The sequence below is a fragment of the Mobula hypostoma genome, chromosome 1, assembly GCF_963921235.1.
Source record: "Mobula hypostoma chromosome 1, sMobHyp1.1, whole genome shotgun sequence".
NCBI classification, from domain to species: Eukaryota; Metazoa; Chordata; class Chondrichthyes; order Myliobatiformes; family Myliobatidae; genus Mobula; species Mobula hypostoma.
In genome coordinates, this window is record NC_086097.1 from 125,313,054 (window position 1) to 125,336,431 (window position 23,378).

The 23,378-nt window shown below is 42.5% G+C and overlaps 1 protein-coding gene across 4 annotated transcripts in view; it reads left to right on the forward strand.

Moving 5' to 3' along the window:
* The window catches only part of LOC134350328 (grainyhead-like protein 2 homolog), a 172,962-nt gene that overhangs the window by 120,644 nt on the left and 28,940 nt on the right, over positions 1 to 23,378 (forward strand). For all 4 annotated transcript variants that reach the window (XM_063055387.1, XM_063055394.1, XM_063055403.1 and 1 more), the window contains one exon: positions 549 to 643. In XM_063055387.1, the coding sequence (XP_062911457.1) occupies positions 549 to 643 (95 nt within the window). The remainder of the gene's footprint in view (positions 1 to 548; positions 644 to 23,378) is intronic.

Here is a 23,378-nt window from a genome sequence, read left to right on the forward strand (position 1 = left end):
CTTTGTCCAGGATTCCTGCCATCCAAACCACAATTTATTTGACCCCACCCCTACCATCAGGCAGGAGGTACTGTAGCATTAGGACAAGGATTGTTAGCGTGGGCGTCTACTGAACTCCCTGCCACCGCCTAGGTCTCATCGCTTACAAATCCCCAGTAACATTGTACTGTTTACTTTTTAACTTGTGTCATAAATGCACCTTATGCCTATGGTCAATCTTCTGAAATATATTTTATTATTTGTTAATTAATTAGTGGTAATATTACTTAATGTGTTGTGTGTGAGTTATATGTACTGTGTTGTGCGCCTTGGTCTGAACTAACATTGTTTCTTTTGGCAGTGCACATTTATGTGGTAGAATGACAATAAACTTGAAATTGAAACTTAGGAAAGTTAAATTGCATGAAAATTAGCAATCCTACACTCGAATCCAACACCATTTCCTTGTACCCAGTCCAGGTGATGACTCTTTATCTATGAGCTGAACTGATACTGCTGGCTTTTCACACCACATTGCTCTTTGTCTCTTTCTATCTCCCCCATGTTAGCTGATTACAAAGAGAGCTTCAACACCATTGGAAACATTGAAGAAATTGCCTACAATGCCATCTCTTTCACCTGGGACGTGAACGAGGAAGCTAAGGTGAGGAATTTCTTTTTACCAACGTAATGAATGGAGAATTGGATGCCTATTTCCTAGCAACCACCAATTCTACAAACCAAATTCCTCCTCCTTCAGCCCTTTGCTTTTTCCACCTATCACCTCCCGGCATCTCACTTCATCCTCCTTCCCACCTACTTACCTGGCTTCACCTGTCACCTGCCAGTTTGTGTTCCTTTCACTCCCCTCATCTTTTTATTCTGGGTTGGACCTCGTTCCTTTCCAGTATTCATGAAGGGTCTCAAACCGAAATGTCGACTGTTTATTCCTCTCCATAGAAGCTGCCTGACCCACTGATTTTCTGCGACATTTTGCATACATTACTCTGGGTTTCCAGCATCTGCAAACTTTGCGGGTTTTTTCCTACAACCCATGTGTGTTACTTGTCCTTATTGACTCAACCAGTGTCTTCACCTAGAACCAGTAGTTAAATGTAATTAATTTTAAATTTAGAGACACAGCACGGTAACAGGCCCTTCTAGCCCAACAAGCCCATGCCGACCAATTACCCCCATGTGACCAATTAACCCACTAACCTGTACATCTTTGGAATGTGGGAGGAAACCAGAGCGCCCAGAGGAAACCCACATGGTCACGGAGAGAACATGCAAATTCCTTGCAGACAGCGGCAAGAACTGAACCCCAGTTACTGGCCCTGTGATAGCAGTACACTAACCACCATGCTGCCATGCCACCCCTAAAAGGCATACAGAAGCAATTAATCTAGCAACAAGACCCCAAATAAGAATACAAAATCCTTTTGAATGGGTATTTCCTTAGGCTGCCAAAGCTCTGCCTGAGAAGTATTGTGTTAACAGACGAATTGTGCTTCAGCAGCATAATGGGAGCTGTTTGGAGAAACGTGTTGATGCAATTGGATAGGATTGTACAAGTATTTCGACTTACTTTGTGTATTTTGCCAGTATTAGCACGTTGTGATCCCTTTAGAATGTAACTGTAAGCTATCATTGGATCAGTCAACTGTAACATGTTCATTTATAAATGGGAAGGCTGTCTTAAACAGATAAAAGTTGAAGGGGAGGCTTGGGAAGGGACTTCCTTATCCTTAAGGCCAATTTATCCTTCTGCGTCGAATCTACGCCGTAGGTACAACGTAGCCGCGTGCCCTACGCCGTAGCCTGACTCGCACCTCCCCAGAAATGTAACTACGCGTTGCAACGACACAGACTGCAACAACTGTGATTGGTCCGCTTGGTAGCATCGCATTTCCTCCTATGCATTTCCGGTTGCTTCTTCTCGTCAAATCGTCAAATCTACCTGCCGACATCCGAAAATATTTGAAATGCATTTCCTCGCCCATGTCTCTCAGTGGCCGGACAAGCACAGAAAATTCACCCTCCTCCTGCCTCAATCCGTTCAGTGGTCGTACACACCATCTCCTCCAGCACCTTCTTTCTTTTCTGCATTGCAGTAATTTCAATAAATGTAATTCTTGTTCAACATTTATTAGCTCCAACACCAACATGATGCGCTCAGTTTCAGTTGTCATTGTTTGAAGTACACAAGGAAACTCGACACAGTGGCATAGAAACCCCACCACCAACTAGTGTTCTGGCGGTGAATTGCAGAGTGACGCAGACACACCAATGCACAAGTATAAGTGCTCACAACGGCGTGGGCCACTTGCATAGGCTACGGTGTAGAGCCTACACAGAACTATAAATCAGCCTTCATCCCTCTTTCAGTTTTAATTTTTGACAAAAGACAGTTAGGATGTATTGGGAATATGAATCCATTAAGAAAATTAGAAGACTATGTATTGGAGAGAAAATAGTCACAATCTGGGGTGTTGGCATTGCAAACAGACAATATGTCTGCTGCTGCTGCTGCCAGAAATAGTTTTAAATGACATACTATGCTTTGGTCAGAATAGGCAATATTTTGTTTAGAGCTGACACATAACATTTTAATGCTTGGGATTCAAAGTTCAAAGTAAATCTTATTATCAAAGTAGAGATATATCATCATATACAGCCCTGAGGTTCATATTTCTGTGGACATACTCAGCAAACCTATAGAAATAGTAACTAAAACAAGATCAATGAAAGATCAACCAGAGTGCAGAAAACAACAGACTGATAAATATAAATGAATAGCAATAAATAATGAGAACATGAGAAAATAAGATAAAGAGTCCTTAAAGTGAGATCATTGGTCGTAGGAACGTTTTAATGATGGGGTAAGTGAGTACAGTTATCCCCTTTAATCAACGGACTGATGGTTGAGGGGTAGGAGCTGTTCTTGAACCTGGTGGTGTGAGTTCTGAGGCTCTTGTACTTTCTACCTGATGGCAACAGTGAAAAGAGAGCATGGCCTGGGTGGTGGGGATCTCTGATGATGGATGCTGCTTTCTTATGACAGTGTTTCATGTAGATGTGCTCAGTGGTTGGGAGGGCTTTACCTGTGATGTACTGGGATGAATCCACTACCTTTTGTAGGATTTTCTGTTCAAAGGCATTGGTGTTTCCATACCAGTCAATACGCTCGCCACTACACATCTATAGAAGTTTGTCAAAGTTTTAGACACTGACTCCTAAGGAAGTTTTTGTAGATAATTAGATAGAGTTTTAGGACAATACAGCACAGAAACAGGCCCTACAGCCCATCTAGTCTATGCCGAACTGTTATTTTGCCTAGTCCTGTCAACCCACACCTGGATCAAGCCCTCCATACCCTTCCCATCTATGTATATACTTATCCAAACCTCTCTAAAATGAGGCAATCCAACGCATGTCCACCATTTCCACTGGCTGCTTGTTCCACACTCGCACCACCCTCTGAGTGAAGAACTTTCACCTCAGGTTCTCTTTAAACATTTCACTTTTCACTCTTAATCTATGACCTCTAGTTCTAGTCTCACTCAACCTCAGTGGAAAAAGTTCTGCTTGCATTTACCCTTTCTATACCCCTCATAATTTTGTATACCTCTGTCAAATCTCCCCTCATTCTCCTATTCTTCAGGAATCAAACCCGAACCTATTGAACCTTTCCCTGTAATTCAGGTCCTCAAGTCCCAGCAACGTTCTTGTCAATTTTCTCTGTACTCTTTCAATCTTGTTGATATCTTCCCTGTAGGCAGGTGACCAGAAATGCACACAGTACTCCAAATTAGGCCTGATCAAAGTCTTATTCAATTTCAATAAAACATTCCAACCCAGTACGCTGATTTATAAAAGCTAATAGGCCAAAAGTTCTCTTTACAACCCTATCTACCTGTGACACCACTTTCAAGGAATTATGCATCTGTATTCCCAGATCCCTGTGTTCTACCACACTCCTCAGTGCCCTACTGTTCACTGTGTCAGTCCTGCCTTGGTTTGTCCTCCCAAAGTGCAACACCTCACACTGGTCTGTATTAAGTTCCATCTCAGACCATTTTTCCAGCTGTTCCAGATCCCGCTGCAAGCTTTGGTAGCCTTTCTCACTGTCTATTATTCCCCCAGTCTTGGTGTCATTTGCAAATTTGCTGATCTACTTTACCACATTATCATCCAGATCATTGAAATAACCACCACCAATCCATGCCACACACCAGGAGTCAAGAGACATGCAGTCAGAGAGGCAACCATCTGCTATCACTCTCTGGCTTCTCCTGCTAAGTCAATGTTAAACGCAGTTTACTACCTCATCCTGCACGCCAAGTGACTGAGCCTTCTTGATCAGTCTTCCATGCAGCACTTTGTCAAGGGACCTGCTAAAATGTATGCTAAACATATGTTATTAAGCCTGCTTTTTGTTGCTGTGTTCAGTGAGCATTCGGTCTTTTTGAGGTAGAGTACTGAGTGATCTGGATTACTTTGAGCCCTTGCTCATGTACATGAATGTCTAGCCCATACAAAGCACAAATGCAGTCTGTATTTCCACAAAGAGCTAAGATCTGTAGAATCTGCTGGAGCCGTGGAAGGAGAGCGTGATTATCGGGATTAGTGGGTTAAATCCTCCAGACTCTGCAGTAGGTCAGGATTCGAAGCTGAATTGGCACGTAAAATTTCTGAAAGCCTCAAGTGGCCATATCCCACTTTGCAGGCATCAGAGTTGTTGCCTTACTCATAGAGTTCCCTATTGTCAATAGCTGGTCTCTTATGTTCACTTCCATTTAGCTCATTAGGGGAAGGGATTGTGTTTTGATAGCGATGGATAAATGCCACTGACTTCGCATTCCCCTGGTAAATGGATAGGTAGTGGTCTCTCTCTGTTCATATTTAACTTTAGAAAGAAGCAAAAATAGGTTGCAGCACCACTCCCGAATACAGAAAACACAGTATATCTGTTCAAAATATGACAAAAAAAATTACTTAAGCATTTCTATCCAGTCCTCGACATAGGCTTAACTTTTAAGCCTTTGCTCTATCTCTGCATACACTTGTTATCTGCTTGACTGAGAGTTACAATTAAATTTGCTATGACATTTCATGTTGCTAGGATACAGTCATAGTTGAACTGGCATGAAAGGTTACTGCAGGAAGAAACTTTGTCAGGTACATACAGTATTATTAGCAAATCTGGCTCTTTCAATCAGCCCTTTCAAACATAATAGTCTCTGACACAGGGTGCTATTGCTCAGACCTGGCAGAAACTGCAGGGATGACTTGCACACTTTAGATAGACAACTCCCTACCAAGTGTAGGCAGGATGGTTAAGGTAGTAGAATGCTCCTCCTGTGAGATGTGGGATTGCAGGGTACCTAGCAGTCTCCTTGATGACTACATCTGCAGGAAGTGCACACAACTTCAGCTCCTGACTGACAAGGTCAAGGAACTAGAGCTGGAGCTGGATGTACTCAAGACCACATGGGTAGCTGAAAACCTCGTAGGTGAGACTTTTACTAAAGTGGTCACACCCAGACTGCAGGCTTCAGATAGTGGATAGGTGACCACCAGGAGAAGTAAGGAGAATAAGCAATTAGAATAGAGTTCCCCCATGTCCATTCACCTCAGCAACAAGTATGGCCCTTTGGATACTGCTGGGAGAAGTAACATATCAGGTGACAACCACAGCAGCCAGGCCAATCACAGGGAAGGGTAAATTCAGGTAGAGTGATAGTGATAGGAGAGTTGCCAGTTAGAGGGAAGGGCAGGAGATTCTGTGGCTGTGAAAGAGATGCCAGGATGGTGTGTTACCTCCCAGGTGCTAGAGTCAAGGATATCTCAAGAGTGGTTGCAGAGTATTCTCAAGGGGGAAGGTGAGCAGCCACAGGACATGGTGCACATTGGCACCAATGACATAAGAAGAAAGGGAGAAGAGGTCCTACACATGAGTTTAGGGAGTTGGGAAAAAGGTTGAAGAGCAGGTCCTCCAAGGTGGAAATCTCTGGATTATTCCCAGTGCCACATGGTAGTCAGGGCAGGAATAGGATGATAGTACAGATGAATGAGAGGCGAGGAACTGTACATATAAATATATATAATTAAATTATTGTGCAAAAAGAGGAAAAAAAGTATGGAGTGAGGTTGTGTTCAAGGATTCATTGTCCATTCATAAATCTGATGGCAGAGGGGAAGAAGCTGTTCCTGAAGCAATGAATGTGTGTCCTCAGGCTCCTCTTTGATGGAAGCAATGAGAGGAGGGCACGTCCTGAGTGATAGGGGTCTTAAGTAACAGATGGTGCCTTTTTGAGGCATCACCTTTTGCAAGTGTCCTGAATGCTGAGCAGGCTTGTACCCATGACGGAGATGACTGGGATTACAACCTTTTGCAGCTTTTCCTGAGATCCTTGCAATGGTCCCTCCATACCAGATGGTGATGTAACTAGTTAGGATGTTCTCCATGGTACCTCTGTAGAAATTTACGCATGTCATTACCAACATACCAAGTCCCCTCAAACTCCTAATGAAATATAGCCACTGTCGTGCCTTTTTGTAATTGCATCAATATGTTGGGCCCAGGATAGATCTTCAGAGATGTTGACTCCCAGGAGCTTCTAACTGCTCACCCTTTCCACTGCTGATCCCTCGATGAGGACTAGTGTGTGTTCCCTCGACTTCCCCTTCCTGAAGTCCACAATCAATTCCTTGGTCTTACTGAAGATGAGTGCAAGGTTGAGTTTGCGATACCACTCAACCAGCTGATCCTGTATGTCTCCTCGTCACCATCTGAAATTCTTCAACCATTGGTAAATTTATAGATGGTGTTTGAGCTGTGCCTAGCCACACAGTCGTTTGTGTAGAGAGAGTAGAGCAATGGGCTAAGCACGCATCCTTGAGATGCGCCAAAGTTGATTGTCAGCTAGGAGATGTTATTTCCAATCTGCGCTGACTGTGGTCTCCCGATGAGGAAGTCAAAGATAGAGTTGCAGAAGGAGGCACAGAGAAACAGGTTTTGGAGCTTGTTGATTAGAACTGAGGGTATGATTGTGTTGGAAACTGAGCTGAAATCAATAAACAGCAGCCCGATTTAGGAATTACTAGTGTTGAGGTGACTGAATGAAGAGCCAGTGAGGTGGCAGCCATTGTAGACTTATTGTGGCAGTTGGCAAATTGCATCAGGCCCAAGTCCTTGCTTAGACAGGAGTTGATTTTAACCTTGACCAACCTGTCAGAGTACTTCATTGCAGCCTGAAGTGTGTGCATTTTAATGCTAGGAGTATTTTGGGTCAAGGTAATGAGCCTAGAGCAGGGATCAGTACATGGAACTATGATGTCGTGGCCGTTACTGAGACTTGGTTGACAGAGGGGCAGGAATGGGTGCGTTTCAATGTTTTAGAAATGATAGAGAGGGAGGTAAAAAAGAGATGAGGGAATTGCACTACTAATCAGGGACAATATCACACCTGCACTCAGAGCAGACATAATGGAAGACTCATTCACTGAGTCTTTATGGGTAGAACTCAAAAATAAGAAGAGTGCAATCACTCTGAGATTACACTACAGATACCCCCTTCCCCCTCCCAATAGCCACCAGGACATTGAGGAACAGATATGCAGGCAGATTAAGGAAAGGTGCAAAAGCAATAGGGTTGTTGTCATGGGAGACTTTAACTTTCCTGATACAAATTGAGGCCTTCTGAGTGCAAGAGGTTTTAGATGGGGCAGAATTTGTGAGGTGCATCCAATATGTTCTAAGTGCAGCAAGAGGAGATGTTGTACTGGATTTGTTGTAATGAGCCTGACCAGGTGACCAATGATTCAGTGGGTGAACCGTTAGGCAACAGTGACCACATCACCTTGAGTTTAAGACGAGGGTAAGGATGGGTCTTGTGGGAGAGTATTAATTTGGACCAGGGCAAATTAAGACAGCATTAGGCAGGAACTAGGGAGAGTCAAGTAGGATTAGAGGGAACCCCAACGCATTCTATGCATGCATCAAGAGCAAGAGGATAACTAGGGAGAGAGTACGACCATTCAAGATTAAAGAGGAGAACACTTGCTTGGGTGCAGAGGATGTGGGTGAGGTCCTTCCTGAGTACCTTACATCAGTATTTACCAAAGAAAAGGATGCAGAGGATTGGGAGAGTAATGCTGAGGGTATTGATATGCTGGGATATTTTGAGGTAAAGGAGGAGATAGTTTTAGGTCTCTTAAATAGCATTAAGGTGGATAAGTTCCCAGGCCCTGGTGGGCTATATCCCAGGTTATTGAGAGGGGCAAGAAAAGAGATCGTTGGGGGCTTGATCAATATCTTTGTGTCCTTTCTAGCCACAGGCAAGGTCCTGGAAGGCTGGTGAGTAGCCAATGTTGTTCCATTTTTCAAGAAGGGAACCAGGGATAATCCTGCAAACTATTGACTGCTAAGTCTCATGTCAGTGGTAGGGAAGATACTGGAGAGATTTCTTAGTGATAGGATTTATGAGCATTTGGAAAACCATGGCCTAATTAGGAAAAGTCAGCATGGCTTTGTGCAGGGCAAGTCGTGTCTTATTAGCTTGATGAGTTTTTTTGACAAGGTGATGAGAGTGATTGATCAAGGATGCTGAAGATGTCTACGTGGATTTTAGTAAGGTGTCTGACAAGATCCCTCATGAGAGGCTCATCCAGAAGATTCAGATGTGTTGGGTCCATGGTGAATTGGCCATTTGGATTCAGAACTGGCTTGCCCATAGGCAGAGGGTAGTGGTTGAGGGGACTTATTCTAGCTGGAGGTCTGTGATAAGTGGTGTTCCGCAGAGATCTGTACTGATACGTCTGCGGTTTGTGGTGTATATAAATGATTTGGATGAAAATATATATGAGTGGATTAGTAAGTTTGCAAATGGTATGAAGATTAGTGGTGTTGTGGATACCGTAGAAGACTGGCAAAGAATACTGTGGGATATAGATCAGTTGCAGATATGCGTGGAGAAATGGATGATAATGTTTATGAACAAGACCCTTACCAGGGTTGATGAGCAGGTGGATCTTGGGTCCCTGTTTATAGCTCCCTGAAAGTGGCGACACAGGTTGGTAGGATGGTTAAGAAGGCACATGGCATGTTTGGCTATATTAGTCGAGTTCAAAAGTCAGGAAGTTATCTTGCAGCTTTATAAAACTCTAGTTATGCTGCTTCTGGAGTATTGCATACATTTCTGGTCGCTCCATTATAGGAAGGATGTTGAGGCTTTGGAAAGCATGCATAAGAGGGTTACCAGGATGTTGCCTGGACTAGAGGGCATGTGTTGTAACAAGAGGCTGGACAAACTTGAGTTGTTTGCTCTGGAGCAGTAGAGGCTGAGGGGAGATCTGATAGAGCTTTATAAGATTATGAGAGGCCTGGATAGAGAAAACAGACAGTATATTTTCCAGGGGTTGAAATGTCTAATACCAGAGGGCATGTATTTAAGGTGAAAGGGGATAATTTCAAAGCAGATATGAGGGGCAAGTTTTTTTACACAGTGAGTTGTGGGTGCCTGGAATGAATTGCCTGGGCTGGTGATAGAGGCAGAAACATTAGAGACTTTTAAGAGATTTAGATAGGCACATGAATGTGTGGAAAATGGAAGGATATGGATGTGTAGGCAGAAGAGATTGATTTAGTTAGTCATTTGATTACTAATTTAATTGGTTTAGCAAAACATTGTGGGGCAAAGGGCCTGTTCCTGTGCTGTTCTATATTCAATGAAGATGATGAAAGATGATCAGGTCTTAGTCTGGAAAGAATTCTTGGCTTCAGGTTAGTTTTATGAACCTACGTTTCATGCAAGGTTATAATGAACCTTGATGTTTGAATTCTCCCTTATGTGAATTGTTTTCCTGTTGGCTGAGAACATCCTTCCTACAATTAAGTTTCCATACAGCAAGTGATGTACTTTATTCAGACTGCAGGTCAATGGGACTCAACAGAGTAATAGCTTGGCATGGACTAGATGGGCTGAAGGGCCTGTTTCTGCGCTGTAATGCTCTATGACTCTAAGGAGTGTGTGCAATAAAACCAGTGATATCTGTGAATATTGTATTTTACTGTACTTTTGATACAAGTAATAATTATTTTGGGTATGTTTCTCTTGTATAACACAAAGTCCCCATCTTTCCAGCAAGCAAACTGCATTCAACTTGATTTAATCTTGAAAAAATGTTCAATTCCTGTTTTCACATTTCATTGACAAATAGTTTAAGGATGATTGTTTGGATCACAAAAGGCTAAAATGAAGGACTTAGAAATTACTGAAACAAATGATACAGTAATCATGAGGGATTTTAATTCACAAGTGGACAAATCAACAGTATATTGTATGTTGGCATGTATTAAAGATGGATCTAGATCAGTATTTTGAGGATTCCACTCGAGAACAGGCTAAATTAGATCTCCTTCTTATTCTGGCTTCTTTTCCCTTCTTTCCCAGTCCTAATGAAGGATATTGACCCGAAACATCAACTCTTTATTCCTTATCTTTCCATAGATGCTGCCTCACCTGCTGAATTCCTCCAGCATTTTGTGTGTGTTATTTAGATCTAGTACTATATTTTAAGGAAGAGTTAATTAATAACTACAAGAGGTTCTGCGGATGCTGGAAATCCACAGTAACATACCAAAATGCTGGAGGAACTAAGCAGGTCAGGTTACATCAATGGAAAGGAATAAACAGTTGACACTTCAGCCGAGACACCTCATCAGGAATAAGTCCTGATGAAGGGTCTTGTCCCAAAACCTTAATTGTTAACCATAGATGCTGCCTGGCCTGCTGATTTCCTCCAGAGTTAATTAATAAACATCGTGAAAGGGTCCCTTGAACGAAGTGACCATAATGTTGAACTTTACATTAATTTTGAGAATATGTTTCAATCTGAAATGAAGGTTTTCAAACTAAAGAAAAGAAATAATGAAGCAATATAGGTCAGGTTGGCTGATTTTCAACAAACATAGTCTCCTTCAAGGCACAAAAACGTAACAGGAAAAGTAATCCAACCATGGATTATGGGAGAAAATAAAGACACTTGAAAGGCTGACTGGAAGAACAGCAGGCCTGATCATTGGGAGTGTTCTAAAATTCAGCAAAGGTTGATCATGAATTAAATTTAAACAGACCTGTAAAGCTGCCAGGAAAAACTGTGTGGCCTGAAAATTGGGAGTGTTCTAGAATTCAACAATGTTTGATCATGAATTAAATTAAGAGACTTATAAATCTGCCAGGAAAGTAGAAACAAGAGGCCTGAGATTGGGGGTGTTCAAGAATTCAGCAAAGGTTGAGCATGAAATTGCCTAGAAAAGGAAATAGAGTACGAGAGTAAACAAGAGAGAACAGGAAAAGAGCCTCTATCAGAATGTAAAAAGTTAAGATTAGAAAGCCAGTCCTTTACAGACAAGAGAATTTATAAAGGGGAATAAGGAAGTGGCAAAAGAATTAATTACATTGCATTCTTCTACATGGAAGAAGATGCAGAGAAACATCAGAGAGTCAAAGGTCCAAAAAATGAGGAAATAAAAGAAATAATATTAGTAAATAAATACTTGTTTGGTTATCAGATAGAATGTAGTGTAGGGAAGTGTATGGTCATTCACTTTGGTAGAAGGAATAAAGGCATAGACTATTTTCTAAATAGGGAACAAATACAGAAATCAGAGGTACAAAGGGACTTGGGAGACCTCAAGCTGGATTCCGTAAAGGTTAACTTGCAGCTTGAGTTGGTGGAAAGGAAGGCAGATGCAATGTTAACATTCACTTTGAGAGGACTAGAATATAAAAGCAAGGTTGTAATGCTGAGGCTTTATAAGGCATTGGTCAAACCGCACTTGGAGTATTGTGAGCAGTTTTGGGTCCCTTATCTGAGAAAGGATGTGCTTGTACTCTCAGGAGTTTGGAAGAATGACGGAGGATCTCATTGAATCCTATCGAATATCGAAAGGCCTGGATAGAGTGGACATTGAGAGGATATTTCCAATAGTTGGGGGAGACGTTGACCAGGGAGCACAACCTCGGAATAGAAGGAAGACCCTCCCTCCCTCCCTCCATCCACACCCCCCGCCCCTTCTTCTGGCCTTTCAAGCCATGCCATTTAACCCTAGCTTAACCATGCGAGAATTTACAAATGACCAATTAACCTACTAACCAGTACATTTTTGGACTATGGGAAGAAGCTCAGGTATTTCATGGGGAGGACGTATAGATTTCTTACAGATGACATCAAAATTGAACTCTAAGCTCCAATCTCTTGAGCTGTAAATAGCCCCGCACTATCCACTACGCTACCACGGAGCCCTTTAGAACAGAGGTGAGGAGGAATTTCTTTAGCTAGAGAGTGGTGAGTCTGTGAAATTCATTGCCACAGACGGGAGTAGAAGCCAAGCCATTGGATATATTTAAAGCAGAGGTTGATCAGTTCTAGATCAGTAAGGGCATCAAAGGTTATAGGGAGAAGCAAGTTGAGAGGGATAATACATCAGCCATAATCGAATGGTAGAACAGACTCGATGGACCAAATGATCTAATTGTGCTCCTATGTCTTACGCTCATAATATAGCATCCTTTAGTTTTTGAATAGTTCTTGAGGTTGGAAGGTAACCAATATAACAATAGTATTTAAGAGAATAACAAGTAAAAGTAAAACATTTTTTATCTTGACATCCATTGTAGATAAAATATATAAAGTGTGTGTAATAAATAAAGGACATGATATCCAGGCACCAGAAAAATAAGAGCTCAGTGTGAAGTTATGAAAAGGTTATCATGTTTGCCTAACCTATTGCGGTCCTTTGAGGATGCATTGGGTGGACTGGATGTTTGGGTATTGGGGATGTGGTGTATCTGGATGTTTAGGACAACTTCAATGTTACCATGTGGGAAGTCGCTGAACGAAAATAGAGCACGATGAATTGGGGCTTGTATAGATTAGTGTGGATGGAGAGTTGTCCAACACATTGAAAGTAAAGAATAGGAGCACGAGCCCTTCTCATGTTGAGAGGCTATGACCAGAGAGGCAGTTTTAATGATTGATGCTTGGGCCCCAACTATTCACAATCTATATCAACAGTTTGGCTGAGAGGACCAAATATAACATTCCACAGTTTGCTGATGACACAAAGCAGTAATGAGGATGCTAAGAGGCTCTTGGGATTTTGACAAACTGGGTGGGCAATACATTTGAAAGGGAGACTGATGTAGTAAAATGTGAGGCTGTGCATTTCCATAGAGGGGAGAGGTTTTTTTTTAAGCACTAGGCATTCGGCCATGTTTTTAAAAAATGGCTAACCTAAGAGATGAACAAGCAAGCTTCCACAAGAGCAGATCATTAACTGACCAAATAGCCACACTATGCATCACAGTCGAGCAGTCATTTGAGTGGAATTCTTCTCAGTACGTCAACTTTGTCGATTATGAAAAAGCCTTCGACAGGTGTAGACAGAAAGACCCCGTGGCACTGTGGAGTACCTGGCAAGATAGCCAGACTGAACAAAAATTCATATGGGGGAACATAGTCAACCATGACATACACTCACCAGCAGCTTTCATGTGAAGACAAGAGTTGGATAAAGGCGCCCGATGTTCCCTTTCTGTTCATTCTGGCCACACACTGGATCATGAAGATATTTACAGCACAGAAAAGGAATGGGATCCAGTGGACACCCCAGAAACAACTGTATGAGCTGGACTTCGTTCTTCTATCCTATACTCATTAACCGATGAGAGGGAAAAAGAACAGATATGGCAACCATGTCAGCACAAGTTGGCCGTAACATCCATAGAGGGAAAACTGAAGTCCTCAAGATCAATTCAACCTGCATCAAGCCAGTCACTCTCGATGAAAGTCCACTTGAGGAGGTAGAAGCCTTCACCTACCTGGTCATTGACAGACAAGGCAACACCAAGCAGGTGTCAAGGCAAGAATCAGCAAAACTAGGGCAGCCTTCATCCAGCTCAAGAACATCTGGTGCTTCAAGGAGCTATCACAATGCACCAAGACCAGGCTTTTCCACTCCAACCTCAAGCCGGTTCTTCTCTATGGGGCAGAGACTTAGAGGACAGCAAAGACTATCATCAAGAAAGTTTAGACCTTTATTAATTGCTATCTGAGGAAAATCCTCCAGATCCACTGCCCAGACTCCGATCTATAGCACAGAACACACCATAGCTGTTCACCCCCCTTTAAAATGACACACAAAATCATCACTGGTACAGCCAATTGGTTTTAGAAGTCACATAATCAGTTAAATGGAAATCTGTTTTTTGAGACCTGTATACAGTCAAGGTGTTTCAATTGATTGTAGTAAAAATACACCTGTATCTGCAAGGTCCGACTCTTGGTGTGTCTTTATCCTGGCAAAAATTACACCATGAAGACAAAAGAACACTCCAAGCAACTCTACAAAAAGGTTATTGAAAAGCACAAGTCAGGAGATGGATACAAGAAAATTTCCAGGTCACTGATTATCCCTTGGAGTGCAGTTAAGTCAATCATCAAGAAATGGAAAGAATATGGCACAACTGTAAATCTGCCTAGATCTGGCCATCCTCAAAAAATTGTGACTGTGTAAGAAGGGGACTAGTGAGGGAGGCCACCAAGAGACCTATGACAACTCTGGAGGAGCTACAAGCTTCAGTGGCTGAGATGAAAAGTCTGTGCACACAACAACTGTTGCCTGGGTGATTCACCAGTCACAGCTTTACGGGAGACTGGCAAAGAGAAAGCCACTGTTGGAAAAAAAAATTACATGAAATCTCAGCTAGAGTTTGCCAGAAGACATGTGGGAGATTCTGAAGTCAGCTGGAAGAAGCTTCTATAGTCTGATGAAACCAAAACTGAGCTTTTTGGCTGTCAGACTAAACACTATGTTTGGCATAAGCCAAACATTGCACATCATCAAAAACACACCATCCCCACTGTGAAGCAAGGTGGTGGTTGCATCATGCTGTGGGGATGCTTCACTGCAGCAGACCCTGGAAGGTTTGTGAAGGTAGAGAGTAAAATGAATGCAGCAAAATGCAGGGAAATCCTGGAGGAAAACCTGATGCAGTCTGTTAAAGAACTGCGACTTGGGAGATCATTTGTTTTCCAGAAAGACAATGACCCCTAGCATAAAGCGATAGCTACACAGCAATGGCTTTAAAACAGCAAAGTTAATGTCCTGAAATGGCCAAGTCAGAGTCCAGACCTCAATCCAATTGAGAATTTGAGGCTGGACTTGAAAAGAGCTGTTCTCTCATGATCCCCATGCAATCTTACAGAGCTTGAGCGGTTTTGTAAAGAAGAATGGGGAAAAATTGCATTGTCCGGATGTTCAAAGCTGATAGAGACGTATCCATGCAGACTCTAGGCTGTAATTGCTGTCAAAGGTGCATCTACTAAATACTGACTTGAAGGGGGTAAATACTTATGATACTATGTGTATGCACATGTACGTGTATGTGTGTGTATGTATGTGTGTACATGTACATACACATACACTATATTAAGTGCCCATGATGGACTGGCTGAGTTTGCAACTTTCTGCAGCTTTTGCCAATCCTGTGCATTGTCCCCTCCATACCAGATGGTGATGCAACCAGTTAGAATGTTCTCCACGGTATATCTGTCGGAATTTGCAAGAGTCTTTGGTGACATACTAAGTCTCCCCAAACTCCTAATGAAATATATTTGCTTTAGCCTTCTTTGTAATTGCATCAATAAGTTGGGCCCAGGATGCAGTAGATCTTCAAAGTTTTGAGTATTCCAAAAATAAAGAAATACTCAAATGGCAAAATAGTACAAGGAAAGTCAAAGCTAATGTAAAAACAATGGAGAGGGCATACGACAAAGCAAAAATTAGTGGAAAGGTAGAGGATTGGGAAGATTTAAAAACCTACAGAGAACAACAAAAAGAATCATTAGAAGAAAAAAGATTAAATATGAAAGCAAACTAGCAAATAATATTAAAGGGGATGAGAGTGGCTATAGGACCACTAGAAAATGAGGCAGGAGAGATAATAACAGTGGACAAGGAGATGACTGCTCAACTGAATGAGTATTTTACCTCAGTCTTCACTGTGGAAGACACTAGCCGTATGCCTGATATTGTAATGTGTGAGGGAAGAGAAGTGAGTGCAGTTACTATTACAAGGGAGAAGGTGCTCAAGAAGCTGAAAGATCTAGGGATACATAAGTCACCGGACCAGATGAACTGCACCCTGAAAGAGGTAGTGGTAGAGATTGTGGAGGCATTAGCAATGATCTTTCAAAAATCGTTAGACTCTGGCATGGTACCAAAGGACTGGAAAATTGCAAATGTCACTCCACTCTTTAAGAAAGGAGGAAAGCAGCAGCAAGGAAATTATAGACCAGTTAGCCTGACCTCAATGGTTGGGGAAATTTTGGAGTCAATTGTTAAGGACGAAGTTATGGAGAACTTGGTGACACAGGACAAGATAGGACATCAGCATGGTTTCCTTAAAGGAAAATCTTGCTTGACAAACCTGTTGGAATCCTTTGAGGAGATTACAAGTAGGATAGAAAAAGGGGATGCAGTGGATGTTGTATATTTGGAGCTTCAGAAGGCCTTTGATGAGGTGCCATTCATGAGGCTGCTTACCAAGTTAAGAGCCCATGGTATTACAGGAAAGTTACTAACATGCTTAGAGCATTGGCTGATTGGTAGGAGGCAGCGAGTGGGAATAGGATCCTTGTCTGGTTGGCTGCCAGTGACTAGTGGGTTTCGTAGGGGTCAGTGTTGAGACCACTTCTTTTTATGCTGTATATCAGTGGTTTAGATGATGGAATAGATGGCTTTATTGCCAAGTTTACAGATGATATGAAGATTGGTGGAGGAGCAGGTAGTATTGAGGAAACAGGTAGGCTCCAGAAGGACTTAGACAGATTAGGACAATGATAAATGAAATACAATGTTGGAAAATGCATGGCCATGCACTTCGGTAGTAGAAATAAATGTGCAAATTATTTTCTAACCAGGGAGAAAATCCAAAAATCTGAGATGCAAAGGGACTTGGGAGTCCTTGTGCAGAACACCCTGAAGTTAACTCGCAGGTTGAATCTATGGTGAGGAAGGCAAATGCAATGTTAGCATTCATTTCAAGAGGTCTAGAATAAAAGAGCAGGGATGTGACTCTGAGGCTCTATAAGGCACAGGTGAGGCCTCACCTTGAGTATTGTAAACAGTTTTGGGCCCCTCATCTTAGAAAAGATGTGCTGGCATTGGAGAGGCTCCAAAGGCGATTCACAAGGATGATTCCGGGAATGAAAGGGTTATCATACAAGGAACGTTTGATGGCTCTGGGTCTGTACTCGCTGGAATTCAGAAGGATGAGGGGGATCTCATTGAAACCTTTTGAATATTGAAAGGCCTAGATGTAGTAGATGGTAGGGAGTCTAGGACAAGAGGGCACAGCCTCAGGAAAGAAGGATGTCCATTTAAAACAGAGATGTGGAGAAATTTCTTTAGCCAGAGGGAGGTGAATTTGTGGAATTTATTACCACAGGCATCTGTGGAGGCCAGGTCATATGGTGTATTTAAGACAGAGATTGATAGATTCTTGATTGGACACAGCATCAAAGGTTATGGGGAGAAGGCCGGGGAATGGGGTATAGGAGGGGATAAAAAGATCAGCCAAGATTGAATGGCAGAGCAGACTCGATGGATCAAATTCTGCTCCTACAGTCTTATGTTAACACCCAGGAACTTGACACTGCTCACACTTTCCACTGCTAATCCCTCACTGAGGCCTGATATGTGTTTCCTCAACTTCCCCTTCCTGAAGTCCACAATCAATTCCTTAGTCTTACTGATGTTGAGTGCAAGGTTGTTGTTTCAACACCGCTCAACCAATCTTACTCCTGTATGCCTCCTTGACATTATATGAAATTTTGCCAGCACTAGTACTGTCATTGGCATATTTATCGATGGTGTTGCAACTGGGCTAAGCACATATCCTTGAGGTGCACCAGTGTTGATTGTCAGCGAGGAAGAGATGTTATTTCTGATCCACACCGAGTGTCGTCTCTCGATGAGGGAACCAAGGATCCAGTTGCAGAGGGAGGTACAGTGGCCCTGATTTTGGAACTTGTTGATTAGTACTGAGGGTGTGATGGTGTTGCATGCTGAGCTGTAATCAATAAACAGCAGCCTGTCATAGGTATTGTTATTTTCCAATTGGTCCAAGGCTGAGCAGAGTCAGTGAGATTGCTTCCATCATAGACCTATTGTGGTGGTAGGCACATTACAGTGGATTCTGGTCCTTGCTTAGGCAAGAGTTGACTCTGGCTAGAACCGATCTCTCAAACAACATGATCGCAGTAGAAGTGAGTGCAACTGTTTGAATTATTGAGGTAGCTCATCCTGCTTTTCATGAACACCGATATGATTGTCACCCTTTAGAAGCAGGTAGGAGCCTTTGACTGTGGCAGTGAGTGATTGAAGACGTTTTTGAACACTTCCACTAGTTGGTTGGCAGAGAATTTCATTCAAGGCTTTTGGTTTGGGTATGTCCAGTATGTTCTCGAAGACACTCACTCATCCACATGGGTCTCAATGAAGTTGACATATTCATTCAGATTCAAAAATGAATCCCTAAATATTGTCCAGTCCACTGACTTAAAGCAGTCCTTCCTGTAAGTGCTCCTCCACCTCCCTTGTCCACACCTTCCAGGTCCTCACCACTGGCACTGTGGTCCTTAGTCTCTGTCTGTACAACGGGAGTAGAAGTACAGCCAGGTGACCGGACTTTCCAAAGCACAGTAAACGTTCTTGATGGTGGTATAACAGTGGTCAAGTGTAGAAAGAACCTCTCTACTTTGGGAGGCATGATGGTGACTGTTACTGTTGAGGTGTAAGTTCATGTGGGTGGGCTTCGGATAGATGCCATGTCCGAGGCTACCATCCATTTTCCATCATAATAGAATGTCCAGGAACGTTCTTCACCATCTCCTTTGTAAATGAAATGTTTGGATGGATGCTGTTCAGATGGTCGTGGAACTGTGTACATGTGTACGCACTATGAAGTTGTCATTGTCATAACTGAAGAAGCATTTGGAGCATGAAGGCGATGAACTCAGAGCCCTCTCCTCAAAGTCCTCCATGAAGAAATTAGCAATAGCCAGAGACAAGGGTGATGCCATGGCCATTCTGTCCATTTGATCATAGTAGTTCCCCTTATAGAGGAAGTATGTAGATGTAAGGGTGTGTTCAAAAAGGTCAATGGTACCCTTACCATACCTTGACCCTCAAGTGTCTTGGTTCCTCTGGTTCCACGGGCAATATGTTGGTGGGAGTTGTTCAGAGATATCTTCAAGCTGGCATGTAATGATAGGGAAGGCATTGTGACTGCTGATCATGGTGCTCAGCTCCTCTAGTTCCTAATTCTGGGCAGCAGTGGAATGTACACTGCTACCAGGATGATGGCGAAAGCTCCCTCAGCTGATAAAATGGACGGCACTTGACCACTAGATGTTCCAGGTCGGCTGAGAAAGATTGAAACAGAACTGCCTTGTCTGTGCATGACGATGAGTTCATCATGAGGCATACTCCTCTGCATCTATCTTTAAAGTACTCAGCAATCTAATCTTTGTGGTGAAAGGTGAAGCCGTTGGGCAGCAGCACTGCATCCAAAATGGCAGGGTTGAGCCATGTTTCCATGAAGTGAAGTACACAGCGGTTTCTTGTGTCCCTCTGAGCAACCTTGCTTTTGCTCTGAGGTCTTCAATTTTATTTTCTAGAGACTGTACATTCACCAGCAGGATAGTCAGGAGTGGGGGCCTAAGGCATTTCAGTCGTACTTGTAGTCCATCATACTTTCTGCTCTTACTTTGTCTTTAAAGGGAACTGCATTTGCAGCCCTTCTGCAGTCAAGTATCTGCCTATTTTGAGAATTGACAGATTTTCTTAAATACCTTAGAACAATGTTTCTCACCTGAGTACCCATGGTTGTGACTGTGGATTTCAGCTGTAGTAGTCCTAAACAGAAATATCTAATGATTCCCATAAGAGCTGCACACAGAGTTGTCAATTATTGGTGCCATCTTGAGTTGAGATTAGTTAATTTGTGCCCTATTACATCAAAGTCCTCAGCTAAGTGACCAAAGATATTGGCTAAGTTCATTATATTTTACATCTGTCATGGTATATTTAAAAGGTAAATTTCTCCATTACAACCAGCGGTAAGCCCGTTTTGCTATTACCAATAGAACAGGAGAGACTGGATTATCCTGTTTATCATAAACACGAGATTCTGCAGATGCCGGAAATGCAGAGCAACACACACAAAATGCTGCAGGTCAGGCAGCATCTCTGGAGGGGCATAAATGGTTGACTTTTTGGGCCAAAACCTTTCAACAGGACTGGAAAGGAAGGGAAAAATGAAAGATTTTTTTTTGAAGGGTAAGAAATTCAATAGGATCAGAGTGTCTTCATATATAAATCATTGAAAACAAAATAAGGTGCAGCAAACAATTGGGAAGGTAAATAGTATGTTGACCTTTCGTGCTGGAAGATTAAATACAAAAATAAAGATGATTGTCTGTAATTATATAGGGCTTTAGTGAGACTACACCTGGAGCATTGTATGCAGTTTTGGTCTCTTTTCCAAAGGAAGGCTATGCCTGCTTTTAAGGAGTGCAGTACAGTAACTCATCAGCTTGTCGTCTGGGGTGGAGGAACCAGCAGCTTGTGGTGCAAGACTGAGAAGCCTTGGCCTTAATTCTTGAAAATTTAGAAGTATTAAACCAGCAGAGCAGCTTGGACAAAGGCTGGTGGCACCTCACACCCCGAGTCAGTGAGTTGTCGGCGGGTTCCAGAGTCAGAGTTCTGCGCGGGCAAGAGAAACAAGGTCTGATAACCTCCTGGCTTCAGGAATCAGTGAGATCGAAGTTTGAGGTGTTTGGTGATTGGTGCTTCCTGGGGTTGATGCCAAGGATCGAGGCCTGAGGATCAAACTGGAAGTCTGGGAGTTGTGTCCTGTTGGCTAGAGCACCAGAGGCACGAATCTTTGCGAATCCACTGGAGGTTGAAGTGCAAAGAAGTCAAGCCTGTCTTGGGGTTAGAGGACTGTGTATGTGTGGGGCTGGGAGATGCTGATTCTGAATCAGGAGCCTGATTCTGATTTTGATTCTTATTCAGGTAGGCATTGGTGGAAAAAGGCATTTAGTGTGTTGATCTTCATCATTTAGGACATTGACTATTGGAGTTGGGATATTATCTTTAAGTTGTTGGTGAAGTTGCACTTTGGGTATTGTGTATAGCTTTGGTCACCCTGTTATAGGAGAGATGTGGTTAAACTGGAAAAAGTGCTAGCACTAAAGGGCTTGAGTTATAGGGAGAGATTGACCAGACCAGGTCTTTATTCCTTGGAATGTAGGAAAATGAGGAAAGACTTATGGAAATGTTGAAAATTATGAGGCGCATAGATAAGGTGGACAGTAACAGCCTTTTCCTCAGAGTAGAGGAAATGGAAACAAGGAAGTATAGATTTATGGGTGAAGGGAAGGAGTTAAAAGGGACTTTTTCCACACAGAGGGTGGTGAGTATATGGAACGAGCTGCCAGAAAACGTGACTGAAAGTGATAGGATTCAGGGATAGAGAGGTAAAAGAAGGCATGAGATCTTTGAGCAGATCTCTCACGGGCCTGCCTGATATGTTTCCACACCTCTCGCCTTTTCATCAGATCAGTCAGTTGAAAATGCTGGAGGCGGTCAGCAGGTTAGGGAGGAGGAGAAAGAGTTACTGAACTGGGTGATGCTCACTCTCCCACTGCCCAAGTACCAATCCAATAGTCACACTTGCTTATTACAGGGTTGGTAAAGGTCCCTCAGCCACCCCCATAACCCTCCTGTAAGGTGGAGTAGACTTGGGCTACAAAACCTTCAGCCCCAGCCTCCACACACTGGCCTGATAGCCTTTGACAACAAGATGCTGTTGGTCTCCTCGCCTCATTATAGGAAGGATGTGGAAGCTTTAGAGAGGGTGCAGAGGAGATTTACCAGGATGCTGCCTGGTTTAGAGAGCATGTCTTATCAGGATAATTTGAGTAAGCTCAGGTTTTTCTTTCTGGAGCAAAGGAGAATAAAGTGACTTAACAGAGGTATACAAGATGATAAGCTGCAGAGATTGAGCAGATAGCCAGAGACGGAAATGGCTTAATACAAGGGGCATAATTTGAAGGTGATTGGAGGGAAGTATAGGTGATTTTAACAGTAACTTTTTTCTTGCTTCACATGGGAAAATTGAATTCTCACTATATCAACCATATCTTTTTATATTACTAGAGATGAAAGTCAAATACAAAATCAGATTTTGCCAGGTGCAATATCGGTTCTTTGCGATGTGTAAGATATACAGGTGATCTTAGTTCCACAACATTAAAACTCAGTGATAAGCTTCGCCCAATATCTAGCCACATCCTGCAAAAGTACACTGACAGGACAGTGCTGTACACTTGTCTATTTCCCATTCAGTAAAGCAAGGTCACAAAATAACATCACTGTCAGTTAGCAAACACACAGGACTCCACTATTAAAACTAAGCAGGACTGGCTTGGTTGGAGAAAACATAATGTTCTCTTGTATTCGCATGTTCAAATACTTTCATACAGGGGACCTGGGAATTAAGCCACAGAATAATATGACATTACAGGCCCTTTGGCCCGCAATATTGTGCCACCCTTTTAACCTATCAATCTAACCTTTTCTTCCTACATAGCCCCTGCATTTTCTATCATCCATGTGCCTGTTCAAGATTTTCATAAGTGTCCCAAATGTTTTTGCCTCCTACCATTACCCCTGGCAGTGCATTCAATGCACCTGCCACTCTGTTTAAGCAAAAAACTACCTCTGACTTTACCCCCCTATACCTACCAAAAATCACCTTAATATTATGCCCTCTCATATTAGCTATTTCAGTCCTGAGAAATAATCCCCTCGATCTATGCCTCTTATCATCTTATTTATACAGCTTTAATCATAGTCATACTTTATTGATCCCGAGGGAAATTGGTTTTCATTACAGTTGCACCAACCAAGAATAGAGTATAAATAAAGCAATATAAAACCATAAATAATTAAATAGTAATTTGTAAATGCCAGGAAATAAGTCCAAGACCAGCCTATTGGCTCAGGATGTTTGACCCTCCAAGGGAGGAGTTGTAAAGTTTGATGGCCACAGGCAGGAATGACTTCCTATGACACTCAGTGTTGCATCTCGGTGGAATGAGTCTCTGGCTGAATGTACTCCTGTGCCCAACCAGTACATTATGTAGTGGATGGGAGACATTGTCCAAGATGGCAATCAACTTGGACAGCATCCTCTTTTCAGACACCACTGTCAGAGAGTCCAGTTCCATCCCCACAACATCACTGGCCTTACAAATTT